Source organism: Bos indicus, chromosome 17 (genome assembly GCF_029378745.1).
Source record: "Bos indicus isolate NIAB-ARS_2022 breed Sahiwal x Tharparkar chromosome 17, NIAB-ARS_B.indTharparkar_mat_pri_1.0, whole genome shotgun sequence".
NCBI lineage: Eukaryota > Metazoa > Chordata > Mammalia > Artiodactyla > Bovidae > Bos > Bos indicus.
This window is the reverse complement of record NC_091776.1, coordinates 44,057,306-44,077,403: the sequence shown is the minus strand read 5'-3', so window position 1 is coordinate 44,077,403 and position 20,098 is coordinate 44,057,306. Positions and strand designations below refer to the sequence as shown.

Here is a 20,098-nt window from a genome sequence, read left to right as displayed (position 1 = left end):
GGTATGGAGGCGTTTGATGAGCTCCTGTTAATTAATGTTCCTTGGAGTCAGGAGTTCCCTGGAGTTAGGGTTTGGACTTAAGCCTCCTGCTTCCAGTTATCAGTCTTATTTTTACAGTTGTTTCAAAACTTCTCCTTCTATACAGCACCACTGATAAAACATCTACGTTAAATGTTAAAAAAAAAACGTTAAAAAATCTACGTTAAATGACCACCGTGAGGGTCACCCAGAGAGGTTCACAGTGTTACATGGAGAAGAGAAGAGGGAGGAGGGAATTAGAGGTGACCCGAATGAGATGAGGTGGAATCAATAGTGGAGAGGGTGGGCTAGCCAGTAATCACTTCCTTATGTGCACTCCACAACTGGAGCACTCAGAGATGTTCACGGAGTTATACAGAGAAGAGAAGAAGGAGGAAGGAGACAGAGATGGCCAGGAGGATAAAAGGGGGGAATGAAAAGGAGGGAGACAGATCCAGCCAGTAATCAGTTCCCTAAGTGTTCTCCACCGTCTGGAACACACAGAAGTTCACAGAGTTGGGTAGAGTAGAGAGGGGTTAGGGAGGAGACACAGGCAACCTGGTGGAGAAAAAGGAGAGTCCAGAGGGAGAGAGAGCAGTCAAGCCAGTAATCTTGCTCCCAAGTGAAAAATGAGTACTGAAGATTGGGTTCTTAAAGGTACAAAAATTGGTAACAAATACATAAAAGCAGAAATTAAAAATCTAGAGTAGAGTTTGGAATTTCAAAAATACAATGTTAAAGAAAAGAAGAAGGAAAAGAGAGAGAAAAAAAACAAAAACAAAGTCACAAAAATTATAAAGAAAGTATAGGTACAAAATTGATAACAAATACCAAAAAGCATAAATTAAAAATCTAGAGTAGAGTTTGGAATTTTAGATATACAATGTTATATAAAAGAAGAGAAAGAAAAAGAGGAAAAAAAAAAGTCAAAAAAGTTATATAAAAAAATATAGGTACAAAATTGATAACAAATACAAAAAAGCTAAAATTAAAAATCTAGAGTAGAGTTTGGAATTTCAAAAACGCAATGTTAAAGAAAAGAAGAAAAAAAAAGTCAAAAAATTATAAAAAAATATATAAATGAAGTTTGCTTTAAAAAAAATAAGGTCTTTTTTTTTTTTTGCTAAGTAATAGTAAGTTATAAAAGTGAAAATTAAAGGAATAATAGAGGACTTAAAATTCTTTAAAAAAAAGAAAGAATGATTGTAAAAATAGTAAAAATATATCTAGGACTTTCTCTAGTTTTGTTGTGGGTATTGTGGGTTCAGTTCACTTTCGGCTAGTTCCTTGGTCCGACTTATATTTCTCAAGATCTATAGGCCCCTTCCTACATAGTCGGTACTAACCACAGAGTTTTAATCTTTGCCTGTAGCTTCCAAGGCGGTTCCCTCTGTTATAGATTCTTCTGTTTGCTGGTCTCTTCAGTGTCTGGTTTCTGCCCTGACACAAAGGGGATGGTGGAGGACATTTTTTTTTTTTTTTTAAGGCTCACTTGTTCAGTCGCGCTGTGGGGAGGGATGCTGCAAACAAATAACACTGGCATGTGCTTGCAGTGCCTCAGCCACACTGGGTCTGCCCCCGCTCACGGCGCGTGTAGCCTCCCTGCCCACACTGCTCAGGCTCTAGGCTGCTCCGCCAGGAACCATCTGTGGCAGGCTCTGGGCTGCTTGCACCTCCCAGGTCCAAGCCGCTGAGGTTCGGGCACTCGGGTAGTCCTCAGAGGCGCAGACTCGGTTGGGCCTGCGTTTTGTGCCTTTCCCAGGTCCGAGCAGCTCAGGTGACGAGGTGTTTGGCGAGCGCGATTGCTGTGACTTATCGCCTCCCCACAGCTCAGTTATCTAGGTGTACAACCGGCGCACCTTCTCAGACAGATGTTGACCATCCAGACCCCCAAGAAGTTTTAGTTAGCAAAGAAGCCTGCTTACAGTTTTATAGATAATGTCTCTCTGGGGCTGCGAATGCCTCCTTCCGGCTCTGGCTGCCTGTCACAGGAGGGGGATGGTCTGTAGCCGGCTATCTCTGTTCAGTCCTTTGTTCCGTGTGTGGGCCTGGCAGTGTCTTAGGTTAGGGCTGGCTTTTTGCATGGTAGATATCCCACAGTCTGGTTTGCCAGCCCAAATTATTTCACTCAGATAGTGCTCGGGGTGTTCAGGCCAGGTCCTTACACTAAGCGATGCAGCCCACACTGTGCCTCCCTGCCCAGCCCCCGCTTGCTAGTGGCGTGTGCACGCGTCTGTGCTGCTTCTCCGCTGAGAGAGTTACCGTAGGGCTCGTAATCTGCGGTTTTTAATTGTTTATTTATTTTCGCTCCCTGTTATGTTGCCCTCTGCGCTTTCAAGGCTCAGCACAGATTCGGCAGTGAGAAGGTTTCCTGGTGTTTGGAAACTTCTCTCTTTTTAAGACTCCCTTCCCAGGACAGAACTCCATCCCTCCCTCTTTTGTCTCTTTTTTTGTCTTTTCTATTTTTTCCTTCCTCCTTTCGAAGACTTGGGTTGGTTTTCTGGGTGCCTGATGTCCTCTGCCAGCATTCAGAAGTTGTTTTGGGGAATTTACTCGGTGTTTAAATGTTCTTTTGATGAATTTGTGGGGGAGAAAGTGTTCTCCCCATCCTACTCCTCCGCCATCTTCCTTCCAGGCATTTCTGCAACCAACAGGAAAGGTTTAAATACATTTAAATTAAAGCCAGAGAAAACGTAAACTTGGAAAGGAAGGTGGTCAAAAGAAATACAAGGTGGACCATAGAATCATACAAAAATCTTGAAGTTGGGACACAGACATGTGAGAAGTAAGGCCCTGCACTGTTGGAATTGAGCCGCAAGCTTCCTTAAGTGTCCCCAGAAGCTGCCATAGAAAGAGAAACAGGAATAGCTGCATGGTTTTCTCTGTCAGAAAGCAGACTATTACTGACTTAGCAGAAGCAAACATTTCCTGATGATTACATGTAAAGAAAATGCTTGGATAACTGTTTATGTAGATGTCGTGGTGAATGACGTCCTGGAATGGGTGAACATATTTCCGAGGGCTATTCCTTGCGGGGATCCTCAGTGTAGGTGGAGGACATGGGAGTGGACAGCAGGCCTGGGCCCACACCCTACTTCTGTTCTGCTTTTAGGGAAGAAAACCTGAATCATCTTGCAGAATTGGTTGTTACAAAACCTTAAAACGGCCTCCATAAATATTCTCTCAGTTGGAATTTCAATACATTTTAAAAAAAATTTTATTTATTTATTTTGGCCTGTGCTGGGTTTTCATTGCTGCATAGGCTTTTCTCTAGTTGCGAAGAGTGGGGGCTGCTCTCTAGTTGTGATGCACAGGTCTCTCATTGCAGTAGCTTCTTTCATTGAGGAGAAGTGGAGTGGCTACTGTATTAGCTTTTTTCCTTCACCCAAAGGAAAAATACACTTCTCATATCTTTATGATGGGAGGTAATTTTCCAGCTTGGAACCAGATGCCCCAGTCAGGCCAGTCAGGCTGCTGTTCTCCCAGAGAACAGGAGACAGGGATGTGTCTTCCTGGCTGATTTCAGAGACACCTCCCAGGTCTATAAGAAAGACATTCTTGAGTTATTAAACTTCGTTTTAGAAAAGATTTGGTTGTTAACAAGAAAAAAAGATCTGGGGCATGCGGGCTTCAGGAGTTGTGGCACATGGACTCAGTAGTTGCGGCTCCCAGGCTCTAGAGCACAGGCTCAGTAGTTGGGGCATATGGACTTAGCTGCTTCACAGCATGTGGGATTTTTCCTGATCAGGGATCAAACCGATGTCTCTTGCATTGGCAGGTGGATTCTTTACCACTGGGCCACCAGGGAATCCCTCAGTACACTTTAGCTAGGAGTTTTTTGGCTTCTGTTGGCAAAAGCTGGACAGGAAGATGTCTGCTTTTAGCTCCTTTTCCTGACTTTTTTTTGATCTGTGTATAGGTGATTTACAGTGTTGTGTTAGTTTCTTCTGTACACCAACGTGAGTCAGTTACACATTTATATGTATGTGTGTGTATGTATGTATGTATGTATGTGTGCTAAGTCGCTTCAGTTGTGTCTGATTCTTTGTGACCCTGTGGACAATTGCTTGCCAGTCTCCTTTGTCCATGGGATTCTCCAGGCAAGAATACTGGAATGGGTTGCCATGCCCTCCTCCAGAGGATCTTCCTGATGCAGGGATCGAAAGTGTGTCTCTTACACCTCCTGCATTGGCATGTGGACACTTTACCACCAGTGCCACCTGGGAAGTGCATACACACATGCGCACACACACACATATTTTTCATATTCTTTTCCGTTATGGTTTATCACAGGATATTGAATATAGTTTTCTGTGCTATTCAGTAGGGCCTTGTGGTTTATCTATCCTATATATATGTGTATGTTATAGCTTGCATTTGCTAACCCCAGACTCTCAATTCATCCCTCCCCAACCCCTCTTCCTGACTTTGTTGACTCAAGAAACAGGACTGCAGTGTCTCTTCAAAGCGATTCCTATCCACCTAGCTAACCTCCATGCTCTTTGCCTCCCTCCCTTTCTTTTCTTCTTTTAAAAATTCTGTTGTTTAAACTACTGTAGGCCTTTCCCTGTTCCTGCTGTGTTCTGAGTCAGGAGTTCAACAGAGCTGAGAGGGCTGAGCTGCTGATAACTGCAGCATCAGGGTGATGGTATCAAAGCCTCTAATTGCTGTGATGGCACAGGTGAGAACCAGATGCTGATGAAGGTGCTAACTTCCCATTACCTTTTCCTGAGGAGTGAATGGTGCCTTGACCGTGTGTGGATAGCTCAGCACGGTTGTAGAGGTGTCTTGTCCTCACTGCCTGGGAGCCGTGAACAAAAGGTTCTGGCAGGTTTATGGACTTGGGGGTTAGAAGGAGGGGAAGAGGAGGTGGGAGTGGAAAGTACAGGATACTGGGTCAGAGTAGGGACAGTGTCTTCAGGTTCCCTGCCTGCCATCCCACTCTGCCCTGCCACCACAAGGGGATTTTAGCGAGGTACCCAAGAAAGGCCTGTGCCAGAAGCTCCAGGTAGACATAGTACACCCCTCACCCCTCGAGTCTTGGGGAGAGCACAGGTTGTGCTTCAGGTCTGGGGGTGGAGGTGGGGGCAGCATCACCCAGGAGGCCTGGAGATAACCCCTTGTGACTTGTGGTGAGACCTGAGGATTCACATGTAGGTTTTTAACCAGGAGCCAGACTCCTCTGTTCCACCGCTTAATTTTTTCAGGACCTGAGTGAGAAACAGGCTCCCCCATCATGAACCTGAGCAGGTCAGACTTGGAGGGACTGAGACAGGAACCAGGGAATTAACCTGGGGCAGCAGCAGACAGGGCCCTGAGGAAGACCCTGGAGCAGGATGATGAGGACTGCCTCCCAGGTGGTCTTAGCTGTTTCTGAATCAGGAAGGCTTGTCTCAGTCCATCAGGAGGCTTCTGGAGTTGCTTTGTGAGTCTTTTGTGATCTGGCACAGGACAGTGGTTCACTTAGCACAGCCCTGGAAGCAGGTAGAAGCTGGCTGGAATGCCTACCTGCCGGGGCTGAGACAGTGGGGTTCCCATAGCTGGGGGTACACACTAGGAGTGCAATCCCAGAGTCCCCAAGCAGGATACATTTTCATCAGGCAGTGAGGTTAAACAGGGCCTTTCTGTGGGCCTCCCAGGACATCAGCCTGGTCTGAATAATTTAGTTCAGTCCTTGGTTTGTGAGGGACTGCCTGGGGTGCTTAGTTCCAAACTGTTTGTCCAGGACCTCCCACCTCATGGGGTGGCAACAGCACCCAGGCGGTGGTGTCTGGGAAGTGCATGGGCCAAGGCCACCCTGTGCTTCTGGCCAGCAGCCCCATAAGGACAGGAAGGCCGGAAAGGTGTCAGTCTGCATCCAGACAGAGCAACACAGGAGTCGTTTCTTTTGTTTCTTGTTTTTTTTTTTTTTTTCCCCAGGAGAAAGGGAAAGCTCTAGGAGCAAGTCTGAAAAACAAAGATCATTTATATACTTCTCCCTCCCCTGTGCCTCTCCTGGTGCTGGGCTTTATTTTCTTTTTTCTGTTATCATCAGTGTGTCTCATTTGATAATCAAAACTTTGAAAGAAATCATCTTCTGTTTTTATCCAGACTCTATCTGGAAAGACTCTTTGTCCCTACACAGAGGGGCAGATATTTTTATGTAATTTAAGTGGAGCGATCATGTTTAAGAATTGGTTAGCAGAAACTCCTGAGATTTTAAAAGATTTAAAAATGGTTTTACATGGGCACTTCCCTGGCAGTCCAGGGGTTAAGAAGTCATGTTCCCAATGTAGGGGGCACAGGTTTGATGCCTGGTCAGGGAACTACTAAGATCCCACATACTGCACAGCATGGTGTAAATTTCTTAAATAATGTAAAATTTAAAAAAAATTAAATAAAATGGTTTTACATGATCTCCCACTTGTTGAGTCTTCAGGACGGTGTGGCAGGGAGTGGAAGGCTCTCACAGTGGCTCCCACAGAGTCTGAGGTATCAGTGACTGTGAAAGGAGGACTGTGATTGCAGACAGCCTTTCCAGGCATCCAGCATAGTGAGAAGGGCCCTCATGGGAGCTGCTGCACTGGGTCCCAGGCTGCCTTTCTGAGCTCTGTGCTCCAGACTGGGGTTACCTTGACCTCTCATCAGCCCCTTATGTCTCTCCTTAAACTGTTAATTAAGACACTCACTGAACCCCACAGCAAATCTGGGGCTGTGATCAGATGCAGTGAATTCAAAACCCAAAAAGGAAGTAAATGTGGTCAGGTGGAGCCTGAGAGTGTGATTTGCATTGGGGGAACCCACAAGGATGGCCAGAGCAGACCCCAGGAAAGTGTCAGGGTCCAGTGAAACCCTTTGGATGGGATGAGAAGCCCAGCGAGGTCCACCTGTGGAGTACATCCTGGCACAGGAGCCTGTCCTGGGGCAGTGTTTTCCATCTTGTCCAGCATCTGGAAGGTGGGACAGCTTTCCTCAATGTTTTGGCCCGTTCTGACAACATGGCAGCACACGCATGTGGGCCCAGCCTGGGACAGTGTCCGTCTCCACAGCATCCTGTCCTGGATCCAGAAGGGGTTGAACATGTCTCTTGCTTTGGACGGGGGCAGTTCCAGACTCTCTTTGGTGAGCATCCACACAGCTGACATCAGTCTTGTTAGGAACAGAACTTGGTTTCGTCCAAATGTGTCACCCCCATGGGGGGCTTGTTTTATGTGGGTTTGAAGCTTGCTGTGGGGTCAGCTGTAGCTCATGAGGTGAGAGACTCAGCGTCCCCAACATGCCTCTGTGTTCCAACCCTGACCATGGCAGTCTCCACAGTCTCCATCACGGCTGGGGGTGGAGGCCAGCAGGGGCACACAGATACTACATCAGTGCCAGTTGCACACTCAGTAATGGGGCCCAGTATAGTTATCTTTGGAGCTGGTGGCGCCCTTAAGGCTGGGTGTCGGGTTTGGGGTGGGAGGGCAACTTCCTGCCCTACAACCTGTCAGGTAGAGCCTTTGTAATTGCTTGTAGTTAAGCCTGAAAAATTCTGAGCCGGAATTCTCATGTGAGTTTTAAAACATGTATAAATTCATGTAATTAACCTCACAGTCAGGACTCAGAATAGTTCTCTCTCTCCCAAAATTCCTGGGTGTCACCTTCTTGCATCCCTAACCTCTGGCAATAACTGATTTGTTCTCTGTCTCCATAGTCTTGCCTTTGCCAGAATGTTAGATAATGTAACCATGAGTGTATAACCTTTCATACTGACTTTTTTTGCTCATTCTTCAGTAGTTTATCCCTTTTTCAAAAGATGCAAACTCCCTGATGGATTTCAGGGAAGAGTTCTTTTTTTTTCTTTTAGCTGTGCTGGGTCTTCATTGCTGCAAGGCTTTTCTCTAGTTGTGGAAAGTGGGGGCTACTCTCTAGTTGCAGTGCAAAGACTTCTTATTGTGGTGGCTTCTCTTGTTGCAGAGCACAGGCTCTAGGCACACAGGCTTCAGCAGTTGCAGCTTCCAGGCTCTAGAGCACAGGCTCTATAGTTGTGGTGCACGGACTTAATTGCTTCTTGGCATATGGGATCTTCCTGGATCAGGGATCGAACCTGTGTCTCCTGCATTAGCAGGAGGATTCCTTACTATTGATCCACCAGGGAAGACCCAGTTTGTCCCCTTTCATTTGCTGAATGGCTTCATACAGTAGGTCCTATATGTGGAGACACTGGTTTGCTTCTCTGTTTGCTGGTGCAGGACGTCCTGGTTGCCTCCAGTTCTTAATAGGCTGTGTTTATCTGCATATAGGTTTGAACATAAGTTTTTGGGTGAGCATAAGTTTTTAGTTTATTTGGGTAAATACCTACAAATGGTCTTGCTGGGTAGGTGTATGTTCAACTTTATGAGAAGCTATGAAAGTGTCCAGAGTCCCTGCCCTGTGTTCCCACAGCATGAACGGGAGTTGCTGTAGCTCTGCGTCCTCACTGTCATTTGTCAGTTCTGTTCTGTTACTTTTTCATTTTAGCCATTCTGATAGGGATGTAGTAGCAACTCTATTGTTTTAATTTGCATTTCCCTATTGACAGATGATATTGAGCATTTTTTCATATATTTTCAATCTTACATCTTTTTTGGTGAAGCATATGGTAAGATCTTTTGCCCATTTTTTAAATGATGTTATAGTTTTAGTGTTGTTAAGTCCCGTTAACATGCTTTCTCAGATAAGTGATTTGCAACTATTTCCACCTAGTATGTGCCTTGTCTTTTCTTTCTCTTAATGGTGCCTTTCATAGAGAAAAAAAAAAAAACTAATTTTGAAACAGTTCAGTTTTATTAATTATTTCTTAAATGGACCATGTGTATTCAGTGTTGTATTTAAAAACTCATTGCAAAATCCAGTCACGCAGGTTGTCTCTTGTTTTCTTCTAGAAATTTCATTGTTTTGTGTTTCATATTTAGGTCTGTGTTCCTTTTTTTTAAAAAATCTGTTTATTTGTTTTGGGCTGTGCTGGGTCTTTGTTGCTGTGTGGGCTTTTTTCTAATTGTGGTAAGTCGGGGCTACTCTGTAGTTATGGTGCATGGGCCTGTCATTGCGGTGGCTTCTCTTATGACTGAGCACAAGCCCTAGGGCTTGTAGACTTCAGTAGTCTCAGTACGTGGGCTCAGTAGTTTCAGCTCCTGGGATCTAGAGTACAGGCTTCATATTTGTGTTACACAGGCTTAGCTGCCCCATGGCATGTGGAATCTTCCTGGATCAGGGATTGAACCTGTGTCTCCTGCATTGGCAGGCAGATTCTTTATCACTGAGCCACCAGGGAAGCCCTGTGATTCTTTTTGAGTTGATTTTTTGGTAAGGTGTAATGTGTATCAAGGTTTGTTCTTTTGCTTGTGGGTATCCAGTTACTTTAGCTCATGTGCTGAAAACTCCCTGCTCCGAGGAATTGTATGTGCACCTCTCAAAAGCCAGGGAGCTTACCTGTGGGGGTCCACTTCTGGGCTTTCTGTTCTTTTCTGGTCACCAACATCTGTAACCTCTCACTGATACCACCTTGTTATCATGTGCATTTATAGGAAGTCCTGAAACCAGGTAATGTGAGTCCTGCAATGTTGCTGTTCTGTTTCCAAATTGTTTTGGATATTCTGGTTCCTTTGCCTTTTATCCCCATACCCTGAATGTACTTGTATCATGGCCTCTGAAATGCCTTATTGCCTCTGGCCAGAAAAGACTGAAAAGTATAGGAGAATATGATGTTTTTCTACTCATCTTTATATTTCTAGCACCTGGCATAGTTGCAGGCCCCTTAATTGCTGGAAAAAACATGCATTCTAAAGGATAGCTAGTTCCTACTTCAGACCAGTACTGCTCAAAGGGAGCAGAGTGTTCTAGAAAGGTAGATGTGGTTTTAGTTCTGACAGTGACTAAGAACCATTCCTGTCCCTTAGGCCTTGCACCGCATGGGGCAAATGTGCCCAGCTAAGTGGTTTAGTCGCTCAGTCTTCTCCAACTCTTTGTGACCCATGGACTGTAGCCCACCAGGCTTCTCTGTCCACTGGAGTTGCCATTTCCTTCTCTAGGTAATCTTCTCGACCCAGGGATTGAACCACATCTCCTGTGTCTCCTGCATTGCAGGTGGATTCTTTACCCACTGAGCTCTCAGGGAAGCCCTTGCCCAGCTAAGAATTATTCCCAAATCCCAGTGGCACCTTCTTTGAGAAACACTGCTTGTTTAAAGACAGCCTATTCCAACTTCTTATCCTATGGGTAGATGGGTGGATAAGTTTATGAATTCATAATGATGAATATTTTAATAACTCTTTTGTTTTTCTCTCAAAGTATAATAGTGCAAGATTAGGATATCATTTTACTGTGTAGAGAAAATTATCCCAAACCTCAGTGGCTGAAGTTTAAACATTTATCTCAGTTTCTGTGAGTTAGGAATCTGCCAGTGGCTCACCCATTTGGTTCTAGTGGAGAATCTCACACGACCCTGTCTTCAAAATGTTGAGAATTGCTGTGGTATGAAGGTCACACACTTCAAGCTTACTCACATGGGTGTTGGCAGACCTCTGGTCCTTGCCACGTAGGCTTGTACACAGAGCTGCCTCACCATGTGGCCCTTGGACTTCCCGAAAGAGAGCAGGAGAGGGTTCCCAAGGTAGAAGTCATGTCCTCTTGTAACCTGGTCTTGGAAGGGAGATCCCTTACTTCTACCCTATTCCATTCAGTGGAAGTGACTTGATAAATCCAGCCCATATTCAGGACGTGGGGCAGTGAGGGTTAAACAAAAGCACATTTCCAGGAGTTGGAGATCATGGGTCCAGCTTTCAGGCCACTTGTTGCTGTAGAAAAGGAAGCCTACATTCAGCAAAGAGAATGACTTCAGATTTAACAGGGATTATACTTTTTTAGATATCGTTTGAAGATGTGGCTGTGAATTTCACATTGGAGGAGTGGCAGCTGCTTAATCCTACTCAGAAGACCTTGTACAGAGACGTGATGTTGGAGAACTATAGCAATCTAGTTTTATTGGGTAAGAACATTCTCATGTAGTACAGTGCATACCCGGTAACTGGATATGCACATACCTCTAAGATATTACTGACTTTGGATTTAAGTTTCACATGTCAAAGAGTCTTTGATTTTGACACCCAAGTGAAAAGTTTTTATTTGCTTTCTTTGTTTTATAGCCTCTGAGGTGAAATAGTCTTCATATTTAAGAGTCCCCTCAGCCCAAGCAATTGGGACTCTCTGTGTTTCCAATTGACAGGTTATCAAGTTATCAAACCTGAGATGATCTTCAAGCTGGAGCAAGAAAACCCATGGTTATTAGATGAAGAAATCCTAAGTCAAAACTTCTCAGGTGAGAAATAATCAGTTTAGTGGCAGACAGCGAAAGTTAAATCTCAGGTTTTTGATGATAGATTGGTACTTTTGAAATGTTATTTGTAAATAACTCTGGTTAAAGCTTCTCCATCTTTGGAGTTGACTCAGGACTCTGTGTCCTGATCTCCACATTGGGATGTGTCCCCTTTGGAGCTGGTAATGAAATGTGCCTCTAGTGGCACAGTCATTCAGGACCTTGCATTCTTGATCAGACCCTTCTTTGAGTTTCCCCAGTTGACTTTTTCTTCTCTCCTGCCCCAGTCCCACCTGCAGAGGTAGGCTTCTTTTCTCCTCTTTAAGAATTCATAATTTTTTCCTGTTTTAGGTGATGCTGTTACCTTTGAATTTCCTTTATTATTTTGCTTTTCTCTCCCTAATTTATCAAATTTCTGTTTCAAACTCACATAGAGTAGACTGTGAGTCCATGGACAGAGAATAGAAGTCTAATGCCTAAAAGCATTCTTCCTGCCTCCTTGCAGATAAGAACTTCAGGGTCAGCATCCAGGGCATCTTTCTGGTGCCTTTGATGTTTAGCTTCTAAAGCTTCTTGTTTATCCCTTCAAATGGTCTGCGGGGGTTTAAGACTTGCTGTGTGATATATTTTACCTCCATTTGAGTTGAGGACCCTCACAGTATGGCAGCATCTTATCTGTGAAGTTTTTTCCTGTGCCCAGAGGTCACAGTTGACTCCAGTTGAAGTAATTCCTTCCTTGTGTCTTTCACATGTTTCTCTGCATGTGGGCTTTTGTGCACACTTTTTCAATTAGATACCCTCCCCCTCTTTAAGCTCTATTTTTTCACTTCCACAGTGTTTCTTGACTCCCAGCCTTTTCTGAAATCTCTACCTACTGAGCAGTATTGTAGGAACTTGGGTCTGATCACACACTATCTATAATTATCTATAATTTCTTAACTAATTAGGTCTTGAGGTTTTTTCCCTACATAGAAAGATGGTAACTAACTTATTATTCTCTGTTCTTTATGACATTTATGCTGTGTAATTACTAAATATTTCATTAATTGGTTGTTGTGAGGCCAGGTAAAGCAGGATCTGTCTTATTTTTCAAATAATTTCTTTAGTACAAAGGTTTTCATCTAAGTAAGTGTTTCATCTTATTTGGGAAAATACTTCAAATTACAGATGTCGGCACCATTCACATGGATGATTAGGACTGGGTATGCGTAGTTTGGAAAAGCTGTCAAGATAGACTTTATGTTCCTCCATTAATTTAGAACCACTGCTATTTAGTGAAATGAGAGGAGTTGAGATAAAGTATGAGTCATGAAATAACATTGCAGGACCAGGGAATTATAATTTAGAAGATAATATAAAATAATTCAGTTTGAACATAATACATTTGTGTCAAAATGCAAAGTTAATTATCAGGATTAACTATATAGAAAGGAATTGCTTTAGAAGTTTAATGATAAGTGAATAGGGTTGTATAGAGGGCTTGTATGTACTATGTAGTGGGAGTACATCAGTGAAAAACTCAAACCTGTTCCCTACCTTCATTACATTCCAGTGGGAGAGACAGAAGTAAGGTGATTACCTATCTGATAAGTGCTATGAAGAGAATAAACAGGGTGTTTGTTAGTGTGCCCTTAAAATGATATGAAATAGGCATACTGGAAGCTGGGCAGGGAGAGGCTTTTGGGGTCACTGGGGGCAGGGAGGAGCCCAGTGTTGTGAGAGGAAGTTGAGGGCTGGAAGGAGCCAGGCATGCAGGGGTGTGTATGCTGTGTTAAAAGCCCAGATTTATCAAAGGTTTTTAAACAAGAGGTTTAAGCAAAAGGTTAGAGTACATTTTATAAAGATTGATGTGTGGAGACTAGAATTGGGAGGGCATGAGCCTTGAAGTGGGAATATCAAATGAAAAATAGGATGAAATGAAGGCTGAATGAATCAGAGTGTAACAGAAACAGAGATGTGGGGAAACAGACCTGTACCCCTACCAAGGATGATACTAGTAAAACATGGTCTATGTGTTTGCCAAAGTGCCAAGATTTTTTAAAAATTTCTTTAATAATTTTTTTTGGTACAGTTTAACCTCAGTATGGTTTTATATCATTTAATTTATTAGTTTGGATATATATCTTAATCTTATTCCTTGATTTGAATTAAAATTTATTTTTCTTTACTCTTACATTTAATGAGACAATTTTTTATAAACTCTTAAAGAGTATCTCACACTTATATGTCTGTAGGACATATAAGTGTCTCACACTTATATGAGAAGCTTATATAAATGGTATCTAACTTCCCTCTCTAGTCTTTAAAATGCCCATGAACAGTGTTATCATCTTTTACTCACTGAAGCTCAAAACGTTGAATCTTTTTTTTTTCTCCTCCATATCCACAGCTCTAGTTAGCTCTTCCTCTGAAATTCTGATATATCTGAGGGTTGTTAGATGAGGCTATTTCCCTCCCCAGATAAATTATCCTACAAAAAAAGAGTGATTGCTTTATATTTGAGATCTTGCCGTATTTTTTTCATCTTGGGAGTATTATCTCACATTCTTAGTAAAGAATATCATAAAGTAAACAAGCTTAAAAGATCATTAAGGGAGATCACAGATAACTGTACTTACAGGGTAAAAAAGAAAACTGTCCTAATATTATGCAAAGTATACTTGTGGTTTTGAGTAATTTACATCATATACAGATTCAGTATATAGATGATGATTCAATTAAAGTATCAGAAACCTTAATAAAGGTGTTGATGCTGAGCTCTGGAGAACTCTTAGATAATTCCAAAAAAGTATTTCTCATGATGGTGAAATTGCAGATATCAGTGATTTGGGTGATGATTTTGAATGAGGATGCTTTTTGAATGTACTGATAGTACAGAAAACTAACATATCTCACCTTTCAGACATGAAAGTTGATATCCTGTGTTTGCTGTCATTGTATTCAGTGTTTCTTCCTGTGTGACATTCAGCACTGTGTATTAATCTTGCTGTTCTCTGCACTTTGATACTCAGTACATCTGATACTGTGATACTCAGAAGTACTCAGTCTTCCCTCATGGGAGTACCTACTTGCCCTTTTCTGATTTCTGTTAATAATGTCTGGGCATATAGAAGATAATCAGTAGGTTATTGTGGAATGAGCACAGTGTTTGATTAGAAATTGCTTGTCTTTTTTATCTCATCATGATCACTTGAATATATTTCATTTTTCCTTATTTTAAAGTTTGTGTTTATAAACATTTGTAATTTCAAAATCTGTTTTCATTTCTATTAAAAAGTTCAAAGCCTAATAAGTAGATATTGTATGTGGGAGATTTTTTTTTTTTTTTAATGGACTGGGCTCATGCTCCATTTCCGAAGATTTGTTCAATAAGCTTAATGATTAGGGAAATTTACACAGTATGGTTCATTTTTTCCTTTTTAGAAAAAGTCTGGCTAGATAATAATCTCAAAATGTGGCATCAGGATAATCAAGACAAGCTTAAAAGTTTGGAGAGAGGCCATGAATATGACATCTTTGAGAGAATGTTTCATTTAGGTATTAACTTTGATCATTTAGGAATGAGATCCCATAAATGTGGCACAGGTGAAAAAAGTCTGAAGGATCCTTTTGATTTTCTTATTCTAAAAAGTAACTGTGAAAGAAAGAAACTTGATGAGCTTAATAGGAAATTATTATTTTGTATTAAACCTGCCAGAACTTATGGTGGAATAAAATACTCTGATGGCAATACATGTAGAAAAGTCAGCAGTAAAGAGCCAGGACTCATTATGAGCCATATACCACACACAGGAGTCTGTTTGTGCATGGAATGTGGCAAGGTTTTTAATAAAAAGTCACAGCTCATTATACATCAAAGAACTCATACAGGAGAGAAGCCCTATGGATGCCGGGACTGTGGGAAAGCTTTCTCCCAGAAGTCATTGCTCACTATTCATCAAAGGACTCATTCAGGAGAAAAACCATATGGGTGTGGGGAATGTCAGAAAGCTTTCAGTAGGAAATCACTGCTCATTTTACATCAGAGAACTCACACAGGAGAGAAGCCCTATGGCTGCAGTGACTGTGGGAAAGCCTTCAGCAGGAAGTCACAGCTTAAAAGACATCAGATAACCCATACGATAGAGAAGCCCTATGGCTGCAGTGACTGTGGGAAAGTCTTCTCCCAGAAATTAAAGCTCATTACACATCAGAGGACACACACAGGCGAGAAGCCCTACAGATGTAGTGATTGTGGAAAAGCCTTCTTTTGGAAGTCACAGCTTATAACTCATCAGAGGGTTCATACAGGGAAGAAGCCGTATGCCTGTAGTGAATGTAAAAAAGCCTTCAGCAGGAACTCACTCCTCATTAGGCATCAGAGGATCCATACAGGAGAGAAACCCTATGAATGCAGTGAATGTGGTGAAGCCTTCATCAGAAAACCACAACTTGTTAAACATCAAATGACTCATACGGGAGAGAAGAACTATCAGTGCAGTAATTGTGAGGAAGCCTTCTTTAAGAAGTCAGAACTAATTAAACATCAAAAGGTTCATTTAGGAGAAAGACCCTATGGATGTGTTGAATGTGGAAAAACCTTCTTTGGAAAGTCACAGCTCCTGACACATCAAAGAACTCACACTGGAGAGAAACCTTATGAATGTAGTGCCTGTGGGAAAGCCTTCACCCAGAAGTCCAGCCTGGTGTCCCATCAGAGGACACATACAGGGGAGAAACCTTATGAATGCAGTGAATGTGGGAAAACCTTCAGTGAGAAGTCAAGTCTCATTCACCATCAGAGAACCCATACTGGAGAAAAACCCTTCGAATGTGGTGAGTGTAGGAAAGCTTTTGCCTGGAAGCCACAGCTTCTTAGGCACCAGAGAATTCATACAGGGGAGAAACCCTATGGATGCAGTGAATGTGGAAAGGCATTTGTTCAGAAAGTACAGCTCATTAAACATCAGAGAAATCATACAGGAGAGAAGACCTATGGATGCAATGACTGTGCAAAAGCTTTCTTTGAGAAGGCACAGCTCATTATACATCAGAGAATTCATACAGGAGAGAGACCCTATAAATGTGAGGAATGTGGGAAGTCTTTCACTAGGAAGTCACACCTTATGAGGCATCAGAGGATCCATACAGGGGATAAGTACTATGGATGCAGTGAATGTGGGACTGTCTTCCACAGGAAGGCGCAGCTCCTGATTCATCAGAGAAGTCATATGCTGTAGACATGGGGTGAATGTGGTGAGTGTGGGGAGTCTGCCATCAGATGTCAGGTCCCTGACATTCCAAGGACATGTATGGGAGAGAAACTCTGTCACTGCAGTGACTGTCTTACCACATAGAATTTAGAAAGAGAACCTTTTTTTGTTGTTGTTGTTAAGTAGACGATATAGGAAAGTCTTCTCCCAGGAAACACAACTTGTGGCATATTGATGGCTCCTCAGTGTGGAAGTCTTATCAGTATTGTGTTAAGTATAGACCTTTCAGTCAAAAGTGCCAGGCTATTAAATTTTAGAAGACCTAAACAGGAGAAAAAATCAATTGTTGTAACAAGTGAGTGAAAATTTCATTGGGAAATTGTAGCCCAGAGTACACTAGATAATACATACACAAAGGAAGTAACTGAGTATTATATACTATAGGTCTCATGCAGAGGAGTAGTCTTAGTACATTGAAGAATTTGATAAGCATGATCCCTGTTGAAATAATTCTTTAAGAAGGTTATGTTTATTGTATATAAATTTTTGTAAGAGAATAGGCATTTTTAAAGTGGTAGCTGTGTTTGAGGTGTGAAGACTTCTTTCTGCTTTCTGTTAGGGTGGTATAATAAGAACCACATAAACTCTCCTGCTTTAAACAGCTAGAAACTCCATTTATGAAATAGTGGTTTTTAGACATATGTCAAGTGCAGGTTTATGATCCCTGGCAGGAGGTGGACAAAATAAGGACAGCCCCACGACTGCCCAGCCTACTACCTGGGGGCCACTGTCAAGGCTGCAGGTCAGGGAGTTGAATGAACATGGTCTTGCTGAACTGAAGAGGGTTTCTGAGTTGGCATTTGAGGAACCTCGGTAGCTAGAATTTGCAGGTGAAGGGTGCTGGGTAAGAAGGAGCTCCCCAGAGAGGAGGCTGTATAAATCCTCAGTGAGTCCCTCTTTGAGTATTTGGCTTTAGTCCTTATTTGCATGTGTGTGGAAGAAAACTGAGACTCTGAGAGGAGCTGGGTAGCAGGGAGCTGAACAAGCCCTGGAGCTTAGCACAGGCTGAGACAGTTTGTGTTCCCACCAGCCACTTGGAGGCAGCTTTTTGCACAGGGGCATCAAGGGGAGTTTCCAGAACAGAGTTGTCTTGGGGACAGTGGAGAATCACTTAACCTAGATTAAAAGCTACTCTGGACCCACAGTGTTTGACATCCAGAAACTTACCTGGCACACCAAGAGGCAGGAACATATGACTTGTAACTACAAGAAAAATCAGTCAATAGAAAGAGGAAAGACTGAATTGATGGGAAGTAGTAGACAAGTATATTCAAATAGCTACTGTAAGTATAAAGTAGAAGAAAACATAAATTTGATGAAACCTGGAGTGTAAGATACACTTTTAAAAGCTCAAATGGAACTTCTCAGGTTGAGAACAACTCTGAAAAATAAAAAATAAAAAAACCCAACTGGAATTAAGAACATATTAGACATAGAAGAAGGAAAGAAATCAATGAATCTGAAGAGTAAGAATGAAAATTATCAAATGATATACCCAGAGAAAAACACTGTGGGTGGGGGGAAAGGAGGACAGGAAATTAGTTAAAAGTGGTGTAATATACATGTAATGGAAGGTCTAGAGGAGAGAGGTGAGAGGCGGCAGAAAAGGGATTTGAATAAATGATGGCTGAAAAATACCCATATATGATGAAAAGTATAAACGCACATATTCAAGAAGTTCAAAGAACCCAACACAGAAGAAACATAAAGATGCCAACGGACATCACAGTCAGTTGATGAAAACTGGAGTTAAAGAGAACAATTGTTGGGAATTCCCTGGTGGCCAAGTGGCTGGGAGTCTGCCTTCCAATTCAAGGAGTGAAGGTTCAGTCCCTTGTGGGAAACAGATCCCCCATGACGTGTGGCCCAGTCAAAAAAAAATTTTTTTTAATTGAGCAATTGTAAAATGCCTGGAGAAAAAAAAGGACAGGACACACCCACAGAGCAAAAAATTACAATATACTTCTGGTCAGAAACTATGCAAACTATAGGACAGCAGAATGATGCTGTTAAGTTACAAAAGAAAATAAAGAACCTCCCCTGCCCCACAGCCTGGAGTTCAATTGCCTGTCAAAAACGAAACCAAAAAGGACTTCAAAAAAGCAAAATCAGAGAGAGTTCCTGCCTTCAGGAAACATTGAAGTTTGGGGACTGCAGGAAAACACCACTCTGGAAATGAAAGGTTCTGGAAATGGTGAATGCATGGGTGAATATGAAAGATTTTTGTCTTTATTTTAAAATTCCTTAAAAAGGTAATGAACTGCTTTAAACCAAACTAATGACAGCATACCTTGGGTTAAGATCTACTTAGAAGTAAAGTGCTACAGTAGTACTTAAGTATGAATCTATAAAAATAGTTGAAGAGACTTGTGTTGTCTGAGTCAGAGATGTGGGATGACTTGTATCTTTAGCAGCTATATGATGAAAAGTGTCTGTGTTATGGATCTGTACATGTGCTCATGTTCTCTGAGTGTTCTCCATGTCCACACCATTTTCCTCCTTTCTTTGTACGCCCAGAGGGAGTGCACTGCTTCCTAGGATTTCTGCTTAGGTTTGGAGAGGCGAGGTGTGTGTCACCCCTGCTTCTCTCCTGCTGGCACACATCTGGGGGTGTCTGTCCATGTGGCTGAAGCTCCTATGTTCACCACAGACCCTCCCCCTGCTCATCAGACATAAGGGTGTTGTTAATTGCTTCTGGGGACTTCACCATCCCTGGTTGATTTTCTTAATTCTAGACACACTTCTGTAAATAGTTTGTTTATTAAATATTCTTGAGTTAATCATTTTAAGTATAACGTTTGTTACAAATGATGAACGTTTGACCAAATTTTGAGTATCAGTTACTGGTCCATGGGGCATAGGCTGACATCTTTTGAGATTTCTCACACTCAAGATCAGTATTTTCTCTTTGTGTTTTAATAATTCAGTAAAAAATTATAAATTCTTTGTGTGTTTTGTTTTGCTGCAAACATAAATGACTCTGGAGATTGTTACCATCTGCTCCATATGCCGGTGGTCTCACAGCAATAGACTGAACATCATGAGGTCTTTGTGCTACCTCTGGGTTGGTTGACCTTACAAGAAAGCATTATTATTTTTGTTAAATATGTATGGGCAAGAAAAAGGTAACTCATTACTGAGTGAAGAAAGAAAGGAATAATGTACTGTACTTCCCTGTACTCTTATTTTAAAAACTTGTGCTGTGCAATTAAAATACTCTTATTCCATATTTGGCTTTTTTTAATTCTGTATAATTCACAGTCTGTCATCTATACACATGATTTCCCATTTCAGGATTCAGAATCACCCCCAGAGAACCTCTTTAAAGGCTCCATACTAGATTCCATCACAGACACCATGCCAAATTGAAAATCAACTTTCCTAAGATTAAAACAGAGGTTCTTAAGGTATAGATTCATGTGTGTGTGTGACTCTTTGTGACCCCATGGACTGTAGCCTCTCCAGGCTCCTCTGTTTATGGGATTTCCCAGGCAATAAAACTGGAGTGGGTTGCCAT

At 42.1% G+C, this 20,098-nt stretch overlaps 1 protein-coding gene across 18 annotated transcripts in view; it reads left to right on the top strand.

Moving 5' to 3' along the window:
• Positions 1–19,810, top strand: part of ZNF605 (zinc finger protein 605) — a 32,292-nt gene extending 12,482 nt beyond the window's left edge. For all 18 annotated transcript variants that reach the window (XM_070769246.1, XM_070769242.1, XM_070769245.1 and 15 more), the window contains 3 exons: positions 10,882–11,002; positions 11,240–11,332; positions 14,753–19,810. In XM_070769246.1, coding sequence (XP_070625347.1) covers positions 10,882–11,002; positions 11,240–11,332; positions 14,753–16,548 — 2,010 coding nt within the window. In that variant the 3' untranslated portion in view covers positions 16,549–19,810. The remainder of the gene's footprint in view (positions 1–10,881; positions 11,003–11,239; positions 11,333–14,752) is intronic.
• The last annotated feature ends 288 nt before the right edge of the window (positions 19,811–20,098 follow it).